We start from the raw sequence: 26,087 nt of genomic DNA, 5'->3' as shown, positions 1-26,087 counted from the left end.
TCCCCATATTGTCCTGTAAAGTCTTACAAAAAATATCTCATTACATGAGGGAACTGAGTTTAAACATACTCTTTACCTCCTAGCAATTAACCATCTATGAAAAACATTTTTTGAATAATAAAACTGATATTCTGACGGTTAACTTTAATCCTGGTGTAAACTATATATTTTAGGTCTACTTCAGTCGTGACTCCTTTACTTATCCATCATTGTTGTTGTCTTATTTCTAGGGGAAGAGTTACGGTTATTTGTAAACGATACTTGGCAAAGTCGCTAAGGTTATGTTTTAAACAATCATTACCTTTCAGTCCATGCATTATGAACACACATTTACACTGTGTTTATTCCTAAATATGAAAAAGTTCCTACCATTTTTAGGTGAGAATTAATATTCCCAAACACAAACTAGAAAGACAGAAGTAACCTTTCTGATATGTTCTTACTCCATCCATTAAGTGAATATGGAAATCTCCATGAGATATAAAGATGAAAGTACACAAAGAAGATTCTGAGGTTATGATGCTGACACTGTTTTTAATTTCTCTGAATTCTCCCTGCAAGACACCTGGAGTGCAAACCCCAAAACTCAGGAACAAAATCTAATCAAAATTAGGGAACGAGATATATCCATGACCCCTCAACACACACACTCAAAACGAGTGGGTATAGATATACCTTCCAAAGTCATAATACGTGGTATCAGCAACCGTGGAGGGAAAGCAGAGGGAAGCAGCTAGGTACCTGATGGATCTGAAAAATTCCCAAGTCACTAATAGATACTTACTGGAAAGTGCAGGAGGGCAATTGGGGAACAGCAGTTAAATCTGAGGGAGATTTTCACGTTCCAGTACAGCTGAGCACAAGAAGTTCGTGTAAGGGACTGGCATTGTCAGGGCGCCATGAACTCTTCAATATTTACCAAACTCCCTCCATGATTAAGCTTCCATGTGAGGGAAAAACCCCCACAAAACTCCGAATTGAGCCTCATGGGGACAAAGTAATAAAAAGTCCCAGATGAAAGCGCAGGAGAGGAACCAGGAGGTCTTAGAATGTTATCAGTCGTAGTTTTGAAATATGGCTTAAAACCATAAGTTACAAAAGGTTTCTAAATCATATCTCCCTTTAATAGTTAAGAAAGCCGATTTCACATAAAAATTAGCAACATAAAATGATTAAAGTTTCGTCTATTTATAGCTACATCTAATGAACTAAAAGATTTTAATAAATGATATAATATATGAAAAATAATCTACATGAAAAGTAGAACTCAAAAATAGGATGATATAGGGTATCCCAAAAGTATATACACAACTTTGAATAACCATAAAGCCAGTGTTTATTAAAATACATTTCATTTTCAAAATGTAATGGAATGTACAGATACCCTGCATACATTTTTGGGGGACACACTGTATATTCAGGAAACAGTTTTTAAATCATAAAAAAAAAATGAAGACCAAACTTGAAGGAATGCAAGATCAAATAAGTACAGCAAATAATGCCTTTAGATAACCAGAAGATAAAAGAGAATCATTGAAATGTTAAAGAAAACGAAGAGATGAGAAGGATTTGAAAGAAAGTAACGAGAATAGGCAAAGATGATTTAATATATGCATATTAGAAGTCCTTAAAAGAAGAAACCCAAAGTAAAGAACAGAACAAATAATAAGAACTACAATTTTAAAAAATTCTTGAAATTAAAAAAAAGATTTGAAACTGCATACTTAGAGACCAAATCATAAACTCTCTTAAAAATTTCCCCAGAACAACCAACAACACATAGTCTGAAAAATTACCAGTCTTTAAAAATATATATTTTGGGTATCCAGGTAAAAAGTATATATATATATATCAAATTACTAAGAAGAAAAAGAAAATTAGATAACCAATAAAACCATGGTGCATATTAAAGATGTCATGAGCCAAGAATTTTATATTTAGCCAACTTGATTTTCAAGCATAAGGGCCTTAAACTGTTGTCAACATGCAAGAATTCAGAGAATATTGTTCCCATGAGTCCTTCCTGAGGAATTTACGACAGAATGAGCTTCAGATGACTAAAGCGAGCAGTGTTACAGAGAAACAGCACTAGTGCTGATGACTAAATTTGTATCTACTAGTACGACTAATTGCAGGCAAGAAAAAACAGACACCAAAAAACTGGGAAGTTGAGAAACCAAGCGGCAGTGCCAAGTGATGCACACTTGGAGCTAATGCTTTAGACCAAAAGAACATGAGGTTGTGCACTTCATAAAATTCGGAAGAGCCATTACATTTGGGGACTGGTTTGGATATGTGCGTGGGTTCTGGAGTGATTGGCAGTGTTCCATTTCTTGACCTGGATGGCATTCAAAAGTGTAAGCCTTGCTATAATTTATTGAGCTATACTATTGTTGTATGTGATTTTTATGTATCTGTATTATATTTTGCCATGTGAAGTGTTTTTAATATTTATCTTAAAATGTTAATGATATTCCCAATGGTAAAAATAAAGACAGGTAGTTATAGAAAAGTAACCTCTGAAAATATAAAGAAAAATGTTATAGCAATGTGCTCCAAAGTCCCAAAGCCCTTCATTACGAAAAACTTTGAATGTAGTGTATTGGGAAATAATTCCACACGAAGCACCTTTAGTAGTATTTTTTTTTTTTTGAATAGGAGGTCAAATTCTGCTAAATTTATTTCACCTGAACAAGAATTGGATGCTAGCCCTGGCCAGTTTGGCTCAGCGGTTAGAGCGTCCGCCTGCGGTCCGGAGAGACCCGGGTTCGGTTCCCGCTAAGGGCATGTATCTCGGTTGCGGTTTGTCCCCGGCCCTGGTTGGTCGTGAGGGTGGCAGCCACTCGATGTGTCCCTTTCACATCGATGTTTCTCTCTCTCTCTCTCTCTCTCTCCCTCCCACTCTATCTGTACAAAAAATGGAAAAATGTCCTCGGATGAGGATAAAAAAAAAAAAAAGAATTGGATGCTAGTTTAGATTACTGGTGTGAAAGATTAAAATATAAACTTTATTTTCTCTTGTGGCAAGGTAGCTGATTCTTTGTTGATTGTCATTTTTCCTTTGTATGAACATTTGGCTACAATTGAACTCAATAGAGGGGAAGGGAATTAATATTCTGTCTCTGGTATTATAATTTAGTATAAGAAGTTTCTATATTATCCTGTCAAATTATTCCCTAGCATCTGAGTTATAAATATGAGTAGAAGCCACATTTGATAGTCAACATTACTATGGCATTAGGGACAATAGGGGAAATGTTAGATGACAACAAACTTTCAGAGTAGGAAGTTTGCAGACTGTTGAATGAAGTAAGCCTGAGTTGCAGCTTAATGGTTCTACCTCAGTTTTCTTACCTTTAAAAGGTGGATTATGTTCCTTATTGGAATCATGAAGATTCAAGGTAATGATGGTAAGGCATTTAGCTCAATATTTAGCACATAAAAGGTGCTTAACAAAAAATTATTTTGTCTGACCAGTGTGGCTCAGTGGTTAAACGTCGACCCATGCACCAACAGGTTACTGGTTCGATTCCCAGTTGGGACACATGCCCGAGTTGTGGGCCAGGTCCCCAGTGGGAAACATGCAGGAGGCAGCCAATCAATGTTCTCTCTCATCAATGTTTCTCTCTCTCTCTTCCTCTCATTCCTCTCCTCTAAGATCAATAAAGGGAAAAATATTATGTTTCCCATCCCAATAATAACGGCTGTTTATCTTGGCTGCTGAGAATATAACCAAAGAGGCAATGGGGTTCAGAGGACTTGTGAAGAAGCAACTGCCTTATTAAGGTATCTTATAAATTTCGTCAAATGGTTTCTAGAGGAGCATAAGACACAGAAGTTATTTTTCCTTTCATTCATGAGATGACCTCATACTCAACTGGTTTTGTTGGCAGCAACTTTAATTACCACGAAACCTGATATTACGAAGGGAACCCCAGAGACTGACTCTTGGCTGATAACATAACCTGGGGTTCACAATGGCCAAAAGAACATAGTTTGTAACTCTGCGTAGGAAACCCTAATACTCACAAGAATACGCATTTTAAAGGCCCCTGCCCCAAGTCAAACATGATGGTTAGTATTAAATCTTAAAACAACTCATTAAGAAATCCCAGTGTGAATTTTTTACAAAGTAGGATGGAATTACAACTAAATTCAGAACTCAGACAAGTTTGCTTTGCTTTCTTCCCAAGTCTGAATTGCTTTTAGGTTGTTTTTTTTTTTTTTCATAACTCAGAAGCCATTTTTATTCAAGATGGGCCGTGTGGTTTTTCTCAAGCAATTTCTTGGCTGGAACTTCAACAACATGGGTAAACTTGCTGTTTTTCTTTCCCTGTCCAGGCCCTACACTTCACAAATGTTCTCTGGTAACGTGTATCAGGCAAGTAGCTGTTCCGAAGTCAGTTTTGGAGGCAGTGCTGATGGCAGTAGCAATTTCTAAGGGCCCGGAGGCCTAGGAACAATAATACTGTTCGCTCACGCACCCTCCATCTCTAGGACAACCCACCGTGTGGGACGCTGCTTGGCTGGCCTACAGCAACGCTCGCACAAATTCAGGGAATCCTGGAAGGGAGATACACTATACTCCCCAGAAGCCATTTCAATTTTGTTCATTCTTAACTGGACTGGCTGGCATGTCTGACAAAGGGCCCACCATGACCATTTCCCGTGTGACATTATTTTATTTATCTCGTGAAGCCTGCATGCAAGGCACCCATGCAGATGCAAAGCTGGGCAGTGGTAGTGGAATTCGACATTTCTCCAGAAAATTTTCATCTAAAGGCCTCAAAGGGCATGACAGGTATTCACACACTCCTGTAGAGAGAAGAGGGTCCTCGGCTGAGGAGAATCCCAGAGCTCCAGGAAATTCAATGAAAATTTGGATCAACTTCCCACTTCCAAAGAGCTGGTGGTGAAGCCAGGACTCAACTGTTTCCCTTGGTCCGATGGGCAGCTCTCTGGGCAGTAATGGGATACAGATGTTCTCTCTCTTTGGGGCATTGGGTCCTCAATTTTTTTTGGAACTAAGTGTCCCACAGTATTTATTTATATTTTATCTACATTTTGCGGCATTAGAAGGTTTATTGAGCAATTCCACAGCTTCCATGCTTGTTTCCACAAGATAAAACTGAAGTAGCACCAAGATTCATAAGTTCCTTTTCTTTTACCCCTTTTCCTCATTGTCTATCACCGATTTTACTTTCTTCCTGATGCTAGTGTTTCAGAAAAACTTATTTTTTTCATCTTCATCTCATTATTCTTGTTCGTCTAATCATTGCTACAGGTACATTAGTGCAACTTGCTGTGTCAGCAAATGAAACGTTCTTAGAAAGAAGAAAATCTGAACTTCTGGGCTCTGTTCTGGAAAGAAGGCAGACTTGCTAGCAAAGGCTGAAATTTGTAGTCTCTTCTGAATGACTTAACTCTGTGACTCAGAGTTGGTCATGAGGTTCATTTTCTAACGGAGGACTGGTAAATGTCAACAATGCTAAGAAAGACTTTTTGATTTTCTGACCAATAGAAGTCCTCATGTTTTGGCATACATACCCTTTAATTAAAATTTCCTGAGAGAGAAGTGTGCGAGGCTCTGAGCTAGTACTGTTTTCTGTTGGGTTAAGTTATGTCATAAAATTCAGATAATTTCTTTAAAACAGAAAGCTATTTTTCTCCATTGTTTTTGATGGGGGTCAGGAACAGGGGATGAGGCATTTGGCTCTACCCTGTAAAAACTACAGTGCCCTCAAATCAAAGGTTTATATCCCCCTAAAGAAGTTATCTTTTTATGTGCTGTCCCACAAATATATATATTTGATAACACTGACAGTGGAAGTTTCTTTAGCAACTCTTGTTTTCCTCCCAGGAATGCTTTCATCATCAAGGCATTAGGTTTCTGAGCATCTCACATGGTTGTGTGAGAAAAAGTATAGTTAGATGATGCACTGACAAAATCATGACAAACATCTGAGAGAATACAGATGTGGATCATGTCATGTGCTTTTGTCCTCAACATTCGTACCCTTTTGACTTAGTAGTTGAACATAATTTTATAGCTATAAAAAGCTCTAATGATTACTGCATTCATCCGTTGCTTTGTAGTCCTTTAAAAACAACCAGGCATACATTTATTCTTTAAATTTATTCATTAAACATTTATTCTTTGCCCATTATATAACGAGGCTGCACAAAGTGCTGGAATCTACTGTTTTTGTTTATCCAATCAACCCTTTGATAATTGAGATGATAGCCAAAAACCAAAAATAGATATTGTATTTCTCATTTTAGACCCATACAATTCAAATTCTCCGAATACACCCCTATTTTAATGGAAAGTGCTAGGTGGATAATAGTTCATTAGGGAGGCACGCATAAAGTAGTAACACCACACTAATTCTGGTTTTGGCACCTGAGCAAGAGCAGAAACCAATCTCCTTGAAAAATCCGCACAAAAAGCAAAGTTTTCCTTTAGCCATACCCCTTTCCTTTCTCTAGCCCTCCCCTAATTCCGGCAGTCCTCCTCCTCCATTATTTATTGGCTTCATTTATTCATTGCGTGCACTCACTCACCAACCAGTTACTTTTCAAACAAGAGTAAGGCACTCGGCCAGTGGAGAAACAAAGATGTGAAAGAGAGGGACCCTGATTAAGGCCGCTCTTGATTCTGTTGTGGAGACAGGTCACATCCGGGCATTAGAACAGTAAAAAGACACACATGACAAATGTCACTTAGTGTACATAATTGTGAGAGCTCAGAGGATGGGAAGCACCCAAGTTCTTTGCCCATGAGACCAGCGTTCCCTGAAAGGACCCCTTCCTCTCAACCAGAGGCTTAGAACCTCGCTGCACCTCAGAGCCACCCGCAGAGTTTTCAGAAGTCCTGATACTCAGGCCAAATTGAGGTCCTACTAAGAAAATCTCTGGAGATTGGACCCAAATATCAGTTTGATTTAAAAAAATTTTTATTAATTTATTTTTGTTACAGATGTTTCTCCTTTCCCCCTCATACACTCTTCTCCCTATCCCCACCCCCAAGCATTGTTGTCTGTGTCCATTGGTTACGCATACATGCATATAAATTCTTTGGTTCATCTCATCCATAACCCCCACTCCCCTCCTCTGAAGTTTGTCAGTCTGAACCATACTCCTTTCTATGTCTCTGGGTCTATTTTGTTCATCAGCTTTTTTTTGTTCATTATATTCCACAAATAAGTGAGATCATGTGGTATCTGTCTTTCGCTGATTGGCTTATTGACTAAGCCAATCAGTTTGATTTGTTGTTGTTGTTGAGATAGAGTGGGAGGGAGGGAGAGAGAGAGAAACATCGATGTGAGAGGGACACATTGAGCAGTTGCCACCTACACAACCCAACCAGGGCCGGGACAAACTGCAACCAAGGTACGTGCCCTTAGCAGGAACCGAAACCGGGTCTCTCTGGACCGCAGGCTGATGCTCAAACCACTGAGCCAAACCAGCCAGGGCGAATCAGTTTGATTTTAAATTGGCTATTCCAGCCCTGGCCGGTTTGGCTCAGCGGTTAGAGCATCGGCCTGCGGTCCAGAGACACCTGGGTTCGGTTCCCGCTAAGGGCACGTACGTCGGTTGCAGTTTGTCCCCGGCCCTGGTCGGTCGTGCAGGTGGCAGCCACTCGATGTGTCCCTTTCACATCGATGTTTCTTTCTCTCTCTCTGTTCCTCTCTCTCCCTCCCACTCTACCTAAAACAAAAAATGGAAAAATGTCCTCGGGTGAGGATAAAAAACAAACAAACAAAAATAAATAAATAAATAAATAAATAAATAAATAGGCTATTCCAATGTGCAGCCTAGGCTGAGAACCATTGTTTTAAATATTCCCTATTCTTTTAAATCTCATATTACCCAAACTTTAATATCACTTTCCCTCATTACCATGGAAAGGAGCGTAGAAGACAAATAACATCAGGGAAAATACTCACTTTTCTTATTTTCTTAAAAAAAATAAAATCCACAAATAAGCAAACAAACAAATACAAAGCAACAAGATTGTCCTTTTCTGTAAGTTCATAAGATAGGAAATGAAAAAGTACCCCTCAAAAAGAGAGATCTTGATAACCAGGGGTGGGCATAGCAGTGAGGTGGCAAGAAAGGCACCTGTGTGTGGCCTGTGGTGTCGTTTGAGAGATTCGGGAGAGAAACGTGATCATCAGAGGAAGGGGAGACTGAGTAGGTTAAGCCTATCTGGTCCGATGCGCTGGTCTTGGACAAAGGAAGTGGAACGGTAGAAGGCGGTTTGATTTATTTTGACAATAAACTTTTAGTATTCCAATAAATTTCACAATATTAGACTGGTGGCCAAATTATATTTTTATGATCTGTAACAATAAAACAAGCAAACAAACAAACAAACAGAAGTCATAAATCAAGACTTGGACTCTGACCTTTCCATGATGGATGGGGATGGGAGTTGGGGAACTACAATAAAGTGCCCCCAGTGTGGCCACTGTTATGAAATTGTGAAATGTGTTGGCATAGTTACAAAAAGTCTGCTGTCAGCAATGAAGGTTAAGTGCAACAATGCAGAAAAGATTTGTTTTGAAATGTTCTGTTTATATCTGATGACTAAAAGCATCTTTTCTGTTTTTCCTTTATAGTATTGACAGTGATATGAATTAGGAAGCCAATAATAAATTTATTTATTTATTTAGAAGCTCAGGGAGAGAAAAGACCCAGGTCCTGACCCTGGTTCCTTGTTAACTACCTGTGGGAATATGGGTTATCATTTAATTCCTTCTGAGTGAAATGGGGGATAGTATCTATTTCAGAAAGCTGTCAAATTTAGATAAAGAACAAATAATACAGTTGAGGCTCTTAGTAATTTCAAGGCTTTTCCTCTTTTTTTGTTTGCCTGTTGTAGCTGCTGTGATCACTAAGGCCGTTCCAGTTCTTACAGATGTAGGGAAGGTACCTATTTTAGACATCCATGGAATAGAAGGAGGGGCTGCGTCACCGAAATCTAAATATAGCATCTTCTGCAATTAATTAACTTGCTGAAATCACTGGGGGCAAGTCATCGAATATTTTCAATCTTCTGTCGATCAACAGATGAGGTCTTACTATAGCTGAGGGTGGCAAACTCAAAAACTAGCTGGGCCTGGCAGGTTCTATGGTGAACTGGAGAGTGAGCCGAGCTCTCTTCAAGGGGCAGCCTCTACTGAGTTTCAGCAGGTTGCTGGCATGTAGGAATTTAGGCTCAGTTGAGGCCAGACTTAATTCTTCAAGGAAAGTCAGATCCATATTTAATGTAAAATCTTCCTGTTTTAAAGCACTGATGATGAATTTAAATTTTTTTTTTATCCTTTCCTGAGGACATTTTTCCATTTTTTTGCTCAGATAGAGAGGGAGGGAGGAGAGAGAGAGAGAAACATCGACGTGAAAGGGACACATCCAGTGGCTGCCACCCGCATGACCCAACCAGGGCAGGGGACAAACTGCAACCGAGGTACGTGCCCTTAGCAGGAACCGAACCGGTCTCTCTGGACCACAGGCCAATGCTCTAACCGCTGAGGCAAACCGGCCAGGGCAAATTTCATTTTTCTTGTAACATTGTGGGGGCCAAACAAAACCCATCTGAATGCAGCCTGTGTGCTACCAGCCTGCACCTTTGGATTTTGAAGACCCTTTTCACTTCCAGTACCCTCTGCTCTAGGAGCCCAAGAAGAATTGTCTGCATCTCAGGAGAGCCTCTGCCTGAAGACTAGAAGTAAACTCATGCTGCTGTTTCCAGGTCAGTGTCTCCTGCTGTTAGTGTTTCACCCTAATGAGTTTCACCTCCCGGGCAATAATTATTCAAACAGCTTCTTGTTCCAAAGTTAAAATCCATTATATTTCCTGTTACTTGCTTAAGTGCAGAGACATAACTGCCTGCATGTTAATGTTATTTTATTGTTTATTTATTTATTAACACCCGTGGTTGCTGGTTTCAATCCCCCAGGGCCCACTTTTATTTTTTTGCCAACTCTTGGGAGGTAAAACTTTAATGAACTTTAACATTTGTAAAGCTGAGTGTTTTATAAAAATCTTGAAGAAACACAGTCTTCCATCCCACGTGTTATAGACTGAATTGTGTCCCCTGTTATAGACTGAATTGTGTCCCCTGTTATACACTGAATTGTGTCCCTTCAACATGTATATGATGAAGCCGTGACTAACCCCCAATGTGACTATGTTGGGAGATAGGACCTGTAAGGAGGTGATTAAGGTTACATCACATTGTGGGGCCTGTAAGACTGGTAAGAAGAGGAGTGGACACTAGGAGTGTGGGTGCACAGAAGAAAGGCCATGTGAGGAGACGGGGGAAAGTGGCCATCTGCAAGCCAGGAAGACAGGTCTCACCAGAAACCAACCCTACTGGCCCCTTGACCTTGAACTTCTGGCCTCCAGAACTGGGAGGAAATACATTTCTGTTGTTTAAGCTACCCAATCTATGGTATTCTCTTATGGAAGTCCCAGCAAACTAACACATGATTTCCAATAAATACAGACGATAGATGCTTTCAGTATTTTAGGCGTCTTAAATATCCCAGTGATTCTCAGAGAAATCTCACTTTTAGACTCATCATCCCATCTGACTTCCTGCTCAAGACAGTATGGACATTTCTGTATCCCCAACCTAAAGAGTACCTCTTCTGAGAAATATATTAAACTTTATATATAATGGCAGAATACAAACTATTTGGTAACTCACCCATAAAATGTGAGATAAAGGAAACCAATCCTTTTCCCAAGTTTTAGAACTTCTCCTCGTTTGTTGGATGCTCCGGTGAGTCGCACTATGCCTACGTTCTTGAGGCTGGAGAGCCACTTGTATGCATGTTCATCATTTTTTAAAACATCTTCAAAATTCAGAGTAGGTAGCTGGAGTTCCGAGCCCCAGTACTGACATTCTGCGAATTAAGAAGATGAAGAAACCAGATGAGATTACTTTGTTTTCACGTACAGTGATAACCTCAGAGAAGGGACTACTAGTTCCATGAAGCTGGCCTTTGGTTTATTAAATTTAAGTCATACTACAAATGCTCAAGTTACCACATTTTCTTCCTTGGCAGCATGCTAGTCTATTTATATGCCACGGCAGGGATTCATTATACCACATTTGTGGAGGGAATGTAGTTTAGCTTATAGATGGCTCTCAATCTGTATGTCCTCAGGGCTTCTCTGCCTGGATACTGTTTAGAAATAACCCTGAGCACTGTATGTTTTAACAGCCGTCATATTGCTCAACTCTAAATAGATGATACAATTGGAGTGGTGGACTAGCACATTATAGGCCTAATCTTGGGAGTGGGGGGAGTGTTTCCCATGGTAGGTACAGTTCCTTATTTCTTATTTCATCTGATAAGAAGCTTTGGGGTTGAATTGTACTTTGGAGTCAGCAAAAGCTGGCCATGGGAAGGGAAGATGAACAGTGGAATCCTGGGATGCTAGAGTTGAAACATATTCAAGATACCATGGAGGTATCAGATCTCCTGACCTCTGAGTTCACGCTCCTTCAAGAATGTCAGCTCTTCTTTTACAGGTATGAAGTCCCCCAGTCTGTTCCTCATGCCTCAACTATTTCTTCTAAACTCAAACAGGGCTGGTTTTATATGAAAGAGCCTTTTCTCAAAGAGGCACTCTACTTGGCTTTGTTTCAAACATTCAACGATGTGGTCGTTTGCTTTACCATCCCATTTGCTCTTTTCATTTAAGTCTCCAACTTGTAATATCTGATACCAATCAAGAAAGTCTGCAGAAAGAATGTGATAAATGTCATAAATAATGCTTATTGGCTGCCTAACTAGAAAAGTCATTTGGCTTCCAGTTAGGAGAAAAATTTCCCGGGCAAAACATCAGTGGCAAGGACATACATAAATCACCATCTCCTCTTTCCAAAGTTTACCCTAAGTAGGCTCTATCTAGAAACTTAAAAAATATTTGAAACAGCTTTAAGCTTATTGACCCCAAATGAAAAGCATAGGCCCGTCGAGTATTAGAGATGGATGCGATATTAGAGACACAGCTGGTATCTTCACATTGGCATTAGGATTTTCGGTCATCATTAGTTCTGGTTGTTGACCAAAAAGATTGTCTAAACCACACCTGGGGATCCTCCTGGCTCTAGGACACTGAGATGATCTGGTTGAGGACAGGTTTCTCATTGCTGTGCAGACGGTTAGATTAGTATCGTCTACGTGCACATATGACGAATGTGTTATCTCTGTTACAAAGAGCTAAATAATTTATTGATGAACCTTCCTTGTAGTGTTCAGAAGAAAATATTATGTCCCGTTGAGAACAAATCAGCCTTAAGAGTGAGTATGGTCTAGTTGCAGTTTGTCACATAGACCTTCTGAGATGATGGACATATTCTTTATCTGTACTGTCCAGCTACTAACAACACCGTATGGCTATTGAGACTTGACATGTGGCAAGTGGAACTGAGGAACCGCATTTTTAAGTTTCATATTAACTAATTTAAAATTAAGTGCTCACATGTGACCGGTATAAGACAGGACATAAATAAAGGAAAGTGCATGAAGGTACAGAGGCCTGGGTTTAAATAATTTTCCTGCCTCTTACTAGCTAGTCTCTTGGTCTCTTCTCTGAGCCTCTGTCTCATAAATTATAAAATAGCCATGGTTCTATTTACCTTGTCTTTTATTGACAAGGCAGTGAGATTGTACAAAGAGCCTAGTACAGTGCCTGGCACACAGCAGACCAATAATAATAATGGCAGCTAATGTGTGCTAAGTGCTTTCTAGGTGTCAGGAACAGTACTAGGTACTTCCTATACATGATTTCCTTTAATGTGCCCAATAAATACATGCGATAGCTGCTTTCAGTATTTTCATGTTACAGGGAAGGGAACAGAGATCCAAGTCCTATAGCTAATGATTTGCAGAGCTCGTCGGTCAAATCCAGGTGACCGATTCCAAAGTCTGTAATTTTAACAACTGCACATAAAATAAACATTGGGTGCCTTGAAACACTGTCATCCCATGTGTTTTTATGTTACGTGTCTGAATGTCCACAGCTTGTTCTGTCCCTTATGAAGGAAATCGACCAGATAAGGAAGAGAGGAGAGAAAATTCCAGTGGGGAACACTTTGTCTGAACTTGTTCAAGCATGGGTGTTTAAAGATACACCTTGGCTCCTCGTCAGGATTTTAAATGCAGGAAAAACATTATGAGTAGGTTCCATTGCACAACACTACAATGGCATTGCTTTGCACCTTCTGTGAAGTGAACCGAGGCTCAAGAGTCAGCTAGCTTCTCTAATGTATGCCTCTGTAATTGAGGATCCGTGTCAGTCTGGTTTTACTTAAGGCCATTATCACTTTCCAGAGAGCTTTGGTGACTGTGGCCAGGAAGTATACCAAAGAGAGATTGAAAATACATTTTCACGAGAAGTAAATGTTTTTAAAACTTTGAGTTTGTATTTTGACTACTTTGTGGATTCCAGCAGCATCTGCTTAGGGCACATACTAAACACATCTGTCTACATCTATGGCATGTTTCAGTGAATTTGTTCCTACGTGAGTCACTTTCCCATGCTAGAGTAACACGCACACACACACAGCATGCTCTCCAACACACAAGTGCGCACACAACCCCCTCTGTTTAAAAAATACAGAAAGAGCCCTGGCCGGTTTGGCTCAGCGGTTAGAGCGTCAGCCTGCGGTCCGGAGAGACCCGGGTTCGGTTCCCGCTAGGGGCATGTACCTCGGTTGCAGTTTGTCCCCGGCCCTGGTTGGTCGTGCGGGTGGCAGCCACTCGATGTGTCCCTTTCACATCGATGTTTCCCTCTCTCTCTCTTCCTTTCTCTCCCTCCCACTCTGTCTGTACAAAAAATGGAAAAATGTCCTCGGATGAGGATTAAAAAAATAATAATAAAAAATACAGAAAGAGTTAGATTCTTTCGATCAATGTTATACTTCGCATGTGTAAAACCAATCATAGTCTTACAAAGACAGTCGGTATAAAGTAAGACTAGCTATGCCATAGACAGCCTGGTATGTGCCATGAATAACGGACAGGATTTTACTTTCAGAGTGTGGTTACAAAGATTCTTAAGTTCCACGAAGTTCACAGTTCCTAACTAGGACGCTCATGTCGGTGCGCCCTGGCAGGGGCTCTGCAGAAATCAGCGACCCTGGGCCACAGCCCCGTGCAGAACCTGTGTCCGAGGATGAGCCCCTCACACGCTCAGTAATGCTAGGTGTGACTTCCAGGCACAGCACTGTCACTAACCAGTTTCCACACCTATCATCACATTTCGAATATAAACCACTCTAGTTCTCATGAGAGATAAACTACATTTTATGAAGTCCACAGGAAAATCATTCCCTGATATCCGCATAGAAACCTTACCATTGAAAATGTAATTCAGAAGCCTCATTTTCAGTCTTCCTCAACTGCAAAACATGACTAGTAGGGACCCAAAAGAAAACATGTTTGACTAGAGTAAATCATCTGTCAGGTAAATACCTCGAACACAAATTTAAATTTCCCACTTGGGCCTGGATACATAAACAGTATGGAAAATGATGGAATATTGAAGGCACGAACCGCCCCGTCTCATTTAACTTACGGGCCTGCTAATAAATACTTCCTTGAACATGTGCTTCACACATCATAAAGTTTACGAACAGGCTACATGCTGGCTTTCAAGAAACCATTTGTACAGGCTTCCCTTCTCGGGTTAAGAATCGCATTCCTGGATCCTAACTTGCATTTCAGAAAAGGAAAGACACAAAGACGCTCTTTAGTTACAGATTCATGAGTGAGCCTGCTGGGTTGCAACATGTTATTTCAAGAGTTGGGGACCTTCTGTGCATCTGCGCTGATCTGCGCTGTTGGCTCCGAAACAGCCAAGCTCATGTGCTGGGGACCAGCCAACCTCTCGCACTTTTTTCTATGAATACCTCGCATGGGTCCAGTCAAAGCAAAAATCTGACCCCTAGTTGAGGAAAGACACCTGACTGGAAATTGGGCTTTGATTGTTTTCTCTGCTAAGGGGACCCAGCCTGCTTTGGATGTGCTTTTACTTCTTGTCTAGTGAACTCTACATGTTTTTCAAGATTCTAGTTCTGTTTCCTCACTTAGTCTGAGATCTGACCCTGAGATGAGGACTTGAATGCAAGCAATTGTTTTTTATTTATTTTTTTTAAATATTTTTTCTTACTTGATGTGAAAGAGAGAGGAAAGGAGAGGGAGCTAGAAACATCAATGAGAGAGCACATTGACTGGCTGCCTCCTGCATGCCCCCCACTGGTGATCGGGCCCATAGCCTGGGCATGTGCCCTGACTGGGAATCGAACCGGTGACCTCCGGGTGCATGGGTCGATGCTCAACCACGGAGCCACACTGGCTGGGCACATGCAAGCAATTATTAAGGAGGTGTCCTGGAGGTACTGTTAGGAGGTGGGGAAGTAAGACAGGGAAGCCTCTGGAAGGTGTTTTAATCAATGGGTCACTGCTTTTGGCCACAGGGGCTCAGCACTGCCATGGCAACTCTGTAGAGCACACTTCAGAGCTGTCCCCCCCGGGGGCAGGCAAGCTGAGATGCACTGGCCATCACGCCCACCCCCTCTGGTTAAGGGCAGTTCCTCTGGGCATTCGCTCACTCCTGGGTCTCTCTGACCTTCCCTGTGCGTCGTGGCCAAGCATGCTCCCAGCGGAGCAGCCTTCCAGCGGACTGGCAATCCCGCCACAGGAAGCTGCTGGCAAGCACGGGAAGGGTGCTGGGGGGCGATGGTGGGGCCCCGACAGCCTCTGCAGTGCCTCCTTCAGGCTCCGCAGGAGTGGCTGTCTTCTCTGGGCCCCTAGCCCGGATACACGCCACAGTCACAGTGCTTGCCACCCTGTGCTGAAGCCATCTTTCATTTATTCCACACATATTTTTAGTGAAAGCCTTGTGAGGCAAAAGAGATCTCATGAGCGAGTAGAAATTGGTAGAAATTGATGTGATTGCTGCCGTTGAGAGGGAAACTGAATAAACAAAGAAGCGAACAAATAGGCACATAAAAGTAAACATTGTATCAAGTGCTCTGGGCGTAACAGATGGGGTGTATTGATCATTATTGGGAGATAGATGGGGAACCTATGTAGACATGGCAGGTATGAAAGGACTAGCTAAAGAGATGCTATTTAAGCCAAATCCTGAGGGGTGAGAGAAGCCAGTCATACCAAGGGCTCAGGGGCAAAGAGACGAGTGTCCTGGTGGGAGGGACAGGAGGAAGATGAGACATCTCTTAGCTGGTTGGAGGAAGTCAAAGTCACTGAAGAGAACACCCGAGGCCACGGGCGTGTAGCAGAGGAAGTGGGAAATGAGCGAGGGTAGGTCAGGTGGGACCGCATCTCTCTCTCCCACTAGACTGTATGCGCCTCACAAACTATGGAGATCCTGTCATTTATCTTTGGTTTCTCACCACTGTTGCCACTTTCTCTCCTTCTCCCTGGTATGTAGAGTCCAGGGCTGGCGCCCATAGACTTTCAGAAAATGAATATTTTCTGTATCCTGAACAAATTTTTGTTTTTTTCCTAACGATGTCCAGAGACCAGAAGCAACCCTTGAGAAAATGAAATTGTATCTGAGCACACTTCAGTATTTTAAAAGACAAAGAAATACATAAAAGACCTTTTCTTTAGGCAATATGCACACCAAACTCCGAAAGTCTCGCTGAGAATGTGTCAGAGATGCTTCTAAACAAGTTTTAAGCCGCTTGAAAGGAGAAACACGTTTTCATCCTGCACCATGAGGTACCCGGCACATTCTGTGTGCTCAGCCCTATGACAAGATGAAACGTCTGGTTGGAGAACACGAGACCCCGTGCAAACAGGAAGTGACACTAAATGGCAGTGTGTGATCCATACTGGGGACAAGGGAAAGAGAACTAACATCTCCAGGCCCTCTTCTAAGCACCTTACACGGACTCATTCATGTAATCCTCACCACAGCCCCATAATAGAGGTTCCATTATTGTCCCCATTTTATAGATCAGGGGATTGGCATCCTAATTACACACACTAATCACACACACTAATGCATGTCAGGGCTGGGATCCCTACAAAACAATTCGACTCCAAGTACTCTTTTTTAAAATGTCTGTTGACAGAAAACAAGCACCAAAGGATATCAGGAAAAAGAAATTACTATCTCAGGCTTCCGTAGAGTTGGCAGGGAAACCAGAAAATTCAGTGTTGCCCTCTGTCCTTACTGTGACGATCCCAGTGACATACATGCAAAGGTTACAGAATACATAGCACGCATCTCCCTATGGGGCAGCTGCTCAGGAGGTTATGTCTTCACCCTTCCGCTGTCTCCAGCTGGAGACAAGCTTCTTCCTTATGCTTCGAGGCAGAGTCTACCTTTGTTACCTTTCTTTTAAGCCCCGATTCTGTGCTCCATAATCACACAGAATATGGTAATATCCGTACGTGTACAAAGTCAGCTAATGTGTTAAGTTTTCTTTCTGACACTAAATAGCCCCTTACTTTCCCATATTTTTCATGTTTTATGGCTTCCAAGCCCGGCACTACCTCCTTTGATTTCTTTTGGATCGTGTGTTCAAGTTTGCTGATGCCTCATGGTGGGCTCACTACTACATCTTTTTTTTTTTTTTTTTTGCTGTCTCAATTCTGTTGACTCATATTGACTTTTCAGCCACTATCTCCAAAGTCTTTATTTCCGAAGCTAGTTCATTGAGAATGTATTACTAAGTATATAACTCATGTTGGTCCAGTTTGTTAGGGATGGTGTGTCAAAGTTACTAACTCAAGGTAACGGATCTAGATTCAAAAATGAATTCTGATACTCCCCATCTGCATGACCCTCATAAAGTGACATATTCCATCAGTTCAATTTCTTCATCTGGAAATGACAGAATGAAAACAAACTGCAGGGTTGCTGTTAAAGTTAAATGAGGCGACATCCTTGAGGAACTCACCATAGTGTGTTTGATGAAATATGCACTTGAACCAGAGCATCTGAGCATGATGGGAAGAAAATGCACTTGGATGGCTGATCTTATTGCATACCCACCAATCTCCAGTTAACTCTTATACTCCCCCAGCTGACAGCAGCTTCTCATGTTCTCTATCACCAAATCTCCCACACTTCCTCCTCCTACTCATGCTCAATTGCCAACTTTGCTACTTATTTCAGAAGAAAAACAAGAGAAAGATTCAGAAGAGAACTCCCATTCACTCCCACCAGCATGTTCACCAACCTGCCTGCATCTGTGCCTTCATCACCATTTGATGCAGTATAGATGTATTTGTAAATTCATTGATCACTTTCTCTACCAAGATGTAAACTGTTTAGGGACATGGCCTTTCTCTGCTTGGTTCCCCACTGCATCCCCAGCACCTAGGACAATGCCTAGAACATAGCAGATATTCTTAAATATTTGCTGAATAAATCCATAGTCAATGATAGATACTCAATAAATAGTTACTAATTTTGGTTATTTCCCTAGATTCCAAGTGTCTAGGGGGGCAGGTGGTCAAGGCACAGACACTGACCATTCATTGCAATAACTGCAGTGACACAGAGAAAGGAGCCCACACACATTGCTGTGACCACACAGACCAGGGGGAGGATGAATGGTATTTAATAGAACAGATGCTCTTTAGTCAAATCTTGGCTCTGCTAGATCTTGTCTGTTTGATTTTGGACTACTTCATTTCTATCAGCCTTGTTTTCCTCATGTGTAAAATGATTGTAATAATAATGCTGCCTTTGTGAAGATGTTGCTAGGATTAAATAGACAAATACATATTAAGCCCCGAGCTCAGTGTCTGGCATATAGCAATGCTTTTGTATACTTCTGAATATATTAAATACAGATAAAATGACATTAATTCTAGGATACAGATGAACTGTCTGATTACCCTGATGATAATCACAAGAAAGTTGTCTGTGTACTTAATTCTTGCCTTGCGGATGAGAAAAAGAGTTACTTCAAGGTATATGAGTTAATAATATTCTAGACACACATATAAATTCTTTAAGAATGTGAAGAAGATTGGTGATGGAGTGGGAGAAGAGATAGGAAAAAAGAGGGTGAGTGATGTTAACAGGTCAGAGTTGTAGTGACAGGATTTTCATGTGATTGGATCCTGGATTATTTTGATCATAGAGGTAACAGATTTTCTGAGCCATTGGATCTCCAGGACAAGAGATAAAGAGGAGTCACGGGTGATTCTGCTGCCAGAGGGATGGAGTTGCCATCAACTGAGATGAAGAGGCCTGTGCAGAGCAGGATTATCCAAAAGCATTTAATCCCATTGGAGGTTCATCTCTCCTCTCTCTTTTTTTCCATTTTTTTATTACTCCAAGTAAAGTATTTATAAACCCCCTTTTGGCTGTCTATCATATATTTTGCTTGATCACTGTATTCTGAGCTAGAAACCTCCATTATGCACTATTGAAATTAGAGTTTGGAGATGCTGCTTCCTCCTGGTATGAGCATATCATTTTCTTTATCTTCCTTATTGAGATTATCTGCTTGTATATGGTTATGAGATGGTGCCTAGTTTGGGTCTGGAATTTACTTCATCAAAGTACTTAGTTTGTACATGAAATATGTCTGCTGATTGCTGGTATTTAAACATATTTCTTTAAATTGATTTTTGGAGAGGGGAACAGAGAGAGAAAGAGAGAGAGAGAAATATCGATGTGAGAGTGAAACATTGATTGGCTGCCTCCTGCACGCCTGCAACTCGGACACATGCCCCAATGGGAAAGAACTGGCAGCCCTTTAGTGCACAGGAAAATGCCCAACCAACTGAGCCACACTGTTCAGGGCTGTTTGCTGGTATTTTTTTTTTTTTTAATCCTCACTCGAAGACATTTTTCTATTTATTTTCAGATAGAATAGGAGGGAAGGAGAGAGAGAGAAACATTGATGTGAGAGGGACACATCGACTGGTTGCCTCCTGCACCACCCCGACCAGGGCCGGGGACGAACCAAAACTGAGGTACATGCCCTTGACCGGAATCGAACCAGCAACTCTTTGGTCCATGGGCCAACGCTCCAACCGTTGAGCCAAACTGGCCAGGTCTGCTGGTATTTTTATCTGTAACAATCTTTAACTAATTAATAGATAACACAGCCACTTTCTCCCAAGTTTACTGACCATTCCAGATTCAGCAAACATTTCTAAGTCCCAGACTGAAATTAGGTTCAGAGCTGACCAGATGTTTCAATGCCATCCTCAATTTTATTTAAATCAAACTATTTTCCAAGAAGGTAAAATTTTGGTCCAGATTTTGAACCAATATCTGAGTGACTGAAAGCCTTTTCAGGACAATAGTTTGCCTCTGAGCCACTCTCAAGTTTTCAATCAGAAATTACATGATTATTCTTCATGTAAGAGAAAGTCAAGCATGAGATCTTATCATGCCACTGTTGCTTCTCTCCCCTCTTCTTACCCAAATCCTCTTCACTGTGCCTCTGCTCTAAGTTCATGGCTCTCTGAATTGGAGGAAGAAGGGAGAAGAAAAGGACCTAACAGGTGCTGAGCATGCACAGTGTCCAGGCACTGCTGACTCCAAGCCTGTTCTCCCTCCATCACACAGCATTTCACAGGGGAAGAGCTTTTTGACATACCACACTCTTTTACTTTCTCTCCTAACAAATTCTAACAATCATTTTTTGAAAACTATATATACTTCCACTATTATATGATAGTCTTGCATTTTAGTGAAATTATGTTTATTTCCTGGGCTTTTCTTTCTTATCTGTAGTTTATGGTTTGGCTCAGGGGTCCGTATACATAAAGGGTAGAATCATTGATAAAGGACTTCATTGGGATGTGAGTGGGACCTTGCAGGACAGACAGGGGAAGTTTGGCCAGACAGAAAGAGTGGAATAAGCAATCTGGAGAATGAGGAGAGCTTGGATAAAAGCAGACATTCATGTGCTTCTGGGGTGGGGCACCAGACTGGGGGATGCTTGGAAAGCCCCAGTGAAGACTTTGGAGTTCATTGGGCCACAGGGAGACAGAGCAAAGGGGAAGAGAGAAGATGGCAGGCATCAGGAAAATTACCCTACAGAGTTGTGCACACTGGGTGTGAACACAGAGGCCGTGTTATTTCTAACCAGACATGAGATGATAAAGGGCTCCAACTAAATTATTGGTGAGAGAGACAAGCTATTCAATCTTTCCCCTCCACAACCTAGGCATATGTCTTGTGTGTCAAACAGACATATGCATGGAATCTTGACAGCCATTGAAGGAAAGGGAGAAAGAAATTTCACTGATAGGATTCAGCATTTTTTTTTTTTTTTTTTTGGTAGATATACTGCTCAAGAAGATCAAGAAGCCCTCTCAGGACTGGCTGGTCTCTAGTTACATCTTCCTTCAAGGGAAACTTGTGAAGATTGTGTTAATACGGAAGTGTGACATTGCCCTTCACTTAGTATTGCACTACTCTAGAAGATAAGTAGACACTGTTTCTATCATACAGGTAAAGATTTGGGGGCATAGAAAGGGTAAGTAACTTATGATCATAGACCTAGCGACACCCACGGTCAAGCACCCTCTCAACCTCAATTTTACAATTCACTTGATTAACAGCAAAGTTACAGACTGATACAAATACAGAATTTTGAGAAAAAGAATACAGTAAAGTTAGAGCATTTACTGAATAGAGCAGAAGTTAAAAATGATCTAAGTTGTTTGATTACTTTTTTTTTTCCCCATGGATATATTTGAAAGTTTGGGACTGAAACCTAAAAAAAAATTAAGTATGATGAAGATATTTATTACCTTCAAACTAAAGTTGTATAGTTCTATATTCTGCCATTTTAAAGAAGCAAAGTAGAACCATAAGTGAGAGGTAACAGTTTTCACCCAGTTGTCCTCTTTTTTAAAAAATTTTCTTGTCTGATAAATCTCCTGATGTGTAGGCACTAGTAAAAATGACAAGCTAAATATATAACGTGTGCAGGTTTGGTAAAAATGAAGCCAGCTTATAAAGTGGCTCTTACTTCTTGAAATGGTCACACTTTTGAATTTTCTAAATTTATAAATGCTAAATTTGTAGTCCAACTGCCAATGTTATAAAACACATTTCTGGTCTGTGAGAAAAAGTAAGCCTAGTTTCGATGAAATGGAAGCTTTTCACTCATTGAAGAAAGCTCATTCTACTTTTACTCTGTTTGAAAAAAATATATAAAATAAAAGGAGATTTACTTTAGTGTAACTAGAGAAAATTATTTTTCCAAGAGTAAAAAAGTTGGTATATTTTCCTTAATTTTTGATGTGGCATGTGTACTGAAAAAAACAGAAAGGAAATGGTCTGTAATAATTCTTCCTTGAAATAGATTTACTTTAGGGTCTCAAAAATATCCTCAAATGTTTTTAAGACTTTTCAACACACCAGCTTTTAAAATATATAATTAAAAACACATGGCCAGGATGTTATTTATTTAAACATTTTTATATTCATTTATTATTGTTTTAATTGAGGTAAAATTGGCACATAACATATTAGTTTTAAATGTATGGCATAATAATTTGATATTTGCTTATACTACAAAGTGATCACAGCAATAAGTCTAGTTACCACCCATCAGCATACAATTGACCTCCTTCACTCATTTTGTCCATCCCCCAACTCCCTTTCTCTCCAGTAACCACCAATCTATTTTTTGTATCTATGAATTTTATTGTTTTATTTGTTCACTTGTTTTGTTTTTATAGATTCTATATATAAGTGAAATTATACAGCACTTGTCTTTCTCTGACTTATTTCACTTAGCGTAATACCCTTTAGAGTCTAGATCTATCCATGTTGTTGCAAATGGCAAGGTTTCCCTGTTTTTTATGGCTGCATAGTATTCTGCTGTGTGTGTGTGTGTGTGTGTTTGTGTGTGTGTGTGTGTGTGTGATCTTCTTTACCATTCACATATCAATGAATGGACACTTCGGTTATTTTTGTATCTTGGTTATTGTGAATAATATTGTAATAAATACAGAGATGCATATACCTTTTGGAATTAGTGTTTTTGTTTTTAAAAAATAAATGTGAAGAACTGGAATAGCTGGATCATATTGTAGATCTATTTTTAATATTTTGAGAAACCTTTATACTGTTTTATATGGTGGCTGTACCTATTTAATTTCTTATCAAAGGTATATGAGGGTTTCCTTTTCTACACATCCTCTCAAGAACTTATTTGTCTTTTTGATAATTGCCATTCTAACAGGTGTGAGATATCTCATTGTGGTTTTTATTTTCATTTCCCTGATAATTAATGAAAAGTGACTTTTGGACATCTATAAGTCTTTGGGGGAAAAAATGTCTATTTACATGTTCTGTCCATTTTTTAAATTGTTTTTGTTGTTGTTGTTGTTATTGAGTTTAATTATTTATATATTTTGAATATTAACCCCCTATCAAATATAGGACTTGCAAATATATTTTCCCATTCAGTAGGCTGCCTTTACATTTTGGCGGTAGTTTCCTTTGCTGAGCAGAAGCTTTCTAGTTTGACGTAGTGGCACTTGTTTATTTTTGCTTTTCTGTCTTTGCTTTTGCAGTCAGATCCAAAAAGTCAACAAGACTGATGTCAAAAAGCTTGCCACTTATGTTTTCTTTTAGGAGTTTTATGGTTTTAGGTCTTACATTCATGTCTTTAATCCATTTTCAGTTAATTTTGGTGTATGGTGTAAGACAGTGGTATAATTTTAATCTTTTCATGTGGTTGTTCAGTTTAAGAAATTGCCCTTTCCTCATTGTATAATCTTGGGTCCTTTGTCATAAATTGATTTGCCATATTTGTGTGGACTTATTTTTAGAGTCTCTATTCTGTTCCACTGAGCTGTGTGTCTGATTTTATGTGCATATTATACTGTTTTGATTATATAGCTTTATTGTATAGTTTGAAATCTGGAAGCATGATACTTCCAACTTTGATCTTCTTTCTTGAGATTGCTTCAACTATTTTGGCTCTTTTGTGATTCATAAAATTTTAGAATTATTTGTTCTAGTTCTGTGAAAAAAATGTCATTGAAATTTTGATAGGGATTTTATTGAATCTGCAGATTGCTTTATGTAGTATGGACATTTTACTGATATTGATTCTTTAAATCTATGAGCATGGAATGTCTTTCCATTTGTGCATTCTTCAATTTCTTTCATCAATGTCTCACAGTTCTTAATGTATAGACCTTTCACCTTCTTGGTTAAATTTATTCCTTGGCATTTTCTTTTTTTATCCTCACCCGAGGACATTTTCCCATTTTTTTGTTCAGATAGAGTGGGAGGGAGAGAGGAAGAGAGAGAGAGAGAGAGAGAGAGAGAGAGAGAAACATCGACGTGAAAGGGACACATCCAGTGGCTGCCACCTGCATGACCCAACCAGGGCTGGGGACAAACCGCAGCTAAGGTACATGCCCTTAGCAGGAACCGAACCCGGGTCTCTCAGGACCGCAGGCCAACGCTCTAACCGCTGAGCCAAACCAGCCAGGGCAGCATTTTATTTTCGGATGCAATTATAAATGGGATTGTTTTCTTAATTTCCCTTTCTGATAGTTCATTGTTAATGTATGGAAATGTAACTGATTTCTGTATATTAATTTTGTATCTTGCAACTTTACTGAATTAGTTTATTAGTTCTGACAGTTGTTTTGGTGAAGTTTTTCAATGCCTAGTATCATATCATCTGCAAATAGGGACAGTTTTATTTCCTCCTTTCAAATTTGGATATCTTTTATTTCTTCTTTAAAGGCTTTTTTTTAAAATTATTGCCTAATTCCTGTGGTGAGGGCTTCCAATACTATGTTAAATAACAGCGGCAAGAGTTATCTAACAGCTTTTCACTATCGAGTATAATGATAGCTATGGGTTTGTACAATATAATACATGGCCTTTATTATATTGAGGTATGTTCCTTGTATACCCATTTTTATTTTTAATCATAAATTGATGTTGAATTTTGTCAAGTGCTTTTTTTTACATCTTTAAGATGATCATATGATTTCTATTCTTCATTTTGTTATTGTGGTGTGTCATGTTGATTGATTTGTGGATGTTGAACCATTCTTGCATCCCTGGAATAAATCCCACTTGATTATGATGTATGATGCTTTTAATGTATTAGTGAATTTGGTTTGCTAACATTTTGTTGAGGATTTTTGAATCTGTGTTCATCAGAGTTATTGGCTTGTAATTTTAATTTTTTGTGTGGTGTTCTTGTCTGGTGTTGGTATCAGGGTAACACTGGCCATAAACAATGAATTTGTATGTGTTCTTTCTCCTCGGTTTCATGAAAGAGTTTGTATAGGGTAGATATTAAATCTGAATGTTTGGTAGAATTCACCACTGAAGCCATTTGGTACTGGACTTTTGTTTGTGGAAAAATTATTTTGATTACTAATTCAATCATCTTACTAGTAATTGGTCAATTCAGATTTCTTATTTATTTATAATTCAGTCTTGGAAGATTGTGTGTTTCTATGAGTTTATCCATTTCTTCCAGGTTGTCTAATTTTTTGGTGTATAATTCTTCATGGTAGTCTCTTATGACCCTTTGTATTTCTGTGGTATCTGTTGTAACCACTCTCTAATTTCTTATTTTATTTATTTAAATCCTCTATTTTTTATTGATCTAGCTAAAGGCTTCTCCTTTTTGTTTATATTCTCAAAGAACCTGCTCTTAATTTCATTGATCTTTTCTATTTTTTAGTCTCTATTTTATTTTATTTCTTAATTATTATTATTGTTATTATTTTTTAGAGAGAAAGGAAGGGAGAGATGGAAACATTGATATGAAAGAGAAACATTGATTAGCTGCCTTTTGCATGTCCCCCAACTGCGGATTGAACCCACAACCTGGGCATGTGCCCTGACTAGGAATTGAACTGGGACCTCTCAGTCTATGGGACAACACTCAATCCACTGAGCCACAGTGGTTAGGCCGTCTCTATGTTATTTATTTCCTCTCTGATTTTGATTATTTATTTTCTTCTATTCATTTTGGGCTTTGCTTGTTCTTCTTCTTCTTTTTTTAGTTCCTTTATGTGTAAAGTTAAATTGTTTATTTGAGGTTTTATAAACATTTT

The 26,087-nt window shown here is 39.7% G+C and overlaps 1 protein-coding gene across 1 annotated transcript in view; it reads right to left on the bottom strand.

Moving 5' to 3' along the window:
- The window catches only part of BBOX1 (gamma-butyrobetaine hydroxylase 1), a 54,527-nt gene that overhangs the window by 18,033 nt on the left and 10,407 nt on the right, over positions 1–26,087 (bottom strand). The window contains exon 3 of the mRNA XM_036259840.1: positions 10,718–10,916. Coding sequence (XP_036115733.1) covers positions 10,718–10,916 — 199 coding nt within the window. The remainder of the gene's footprint in view (positions 1–10,717; positions 10,917–26,087) is intronic.

Source organism: Molossus molossus, unplaced genomic scaffold, assembly GCF_014108415.1.
Source record: "Molossus molossus isolate mMolMol1 unplaced genomic scaffold, mMolMol1.p scaffold_m16_p_13, whole genome shotgun sequence".
NCBI lineage: Eukaryota > Metazoa > Chordata > Mammalia > Chiroptera > Molossidae > Molossus > Molossus molossus.
The sequence above is the reverse complement of the archived record's forward strand: the minus strand, read 5'-3'. Positions and strand labels throughout refer to the sequence as shown.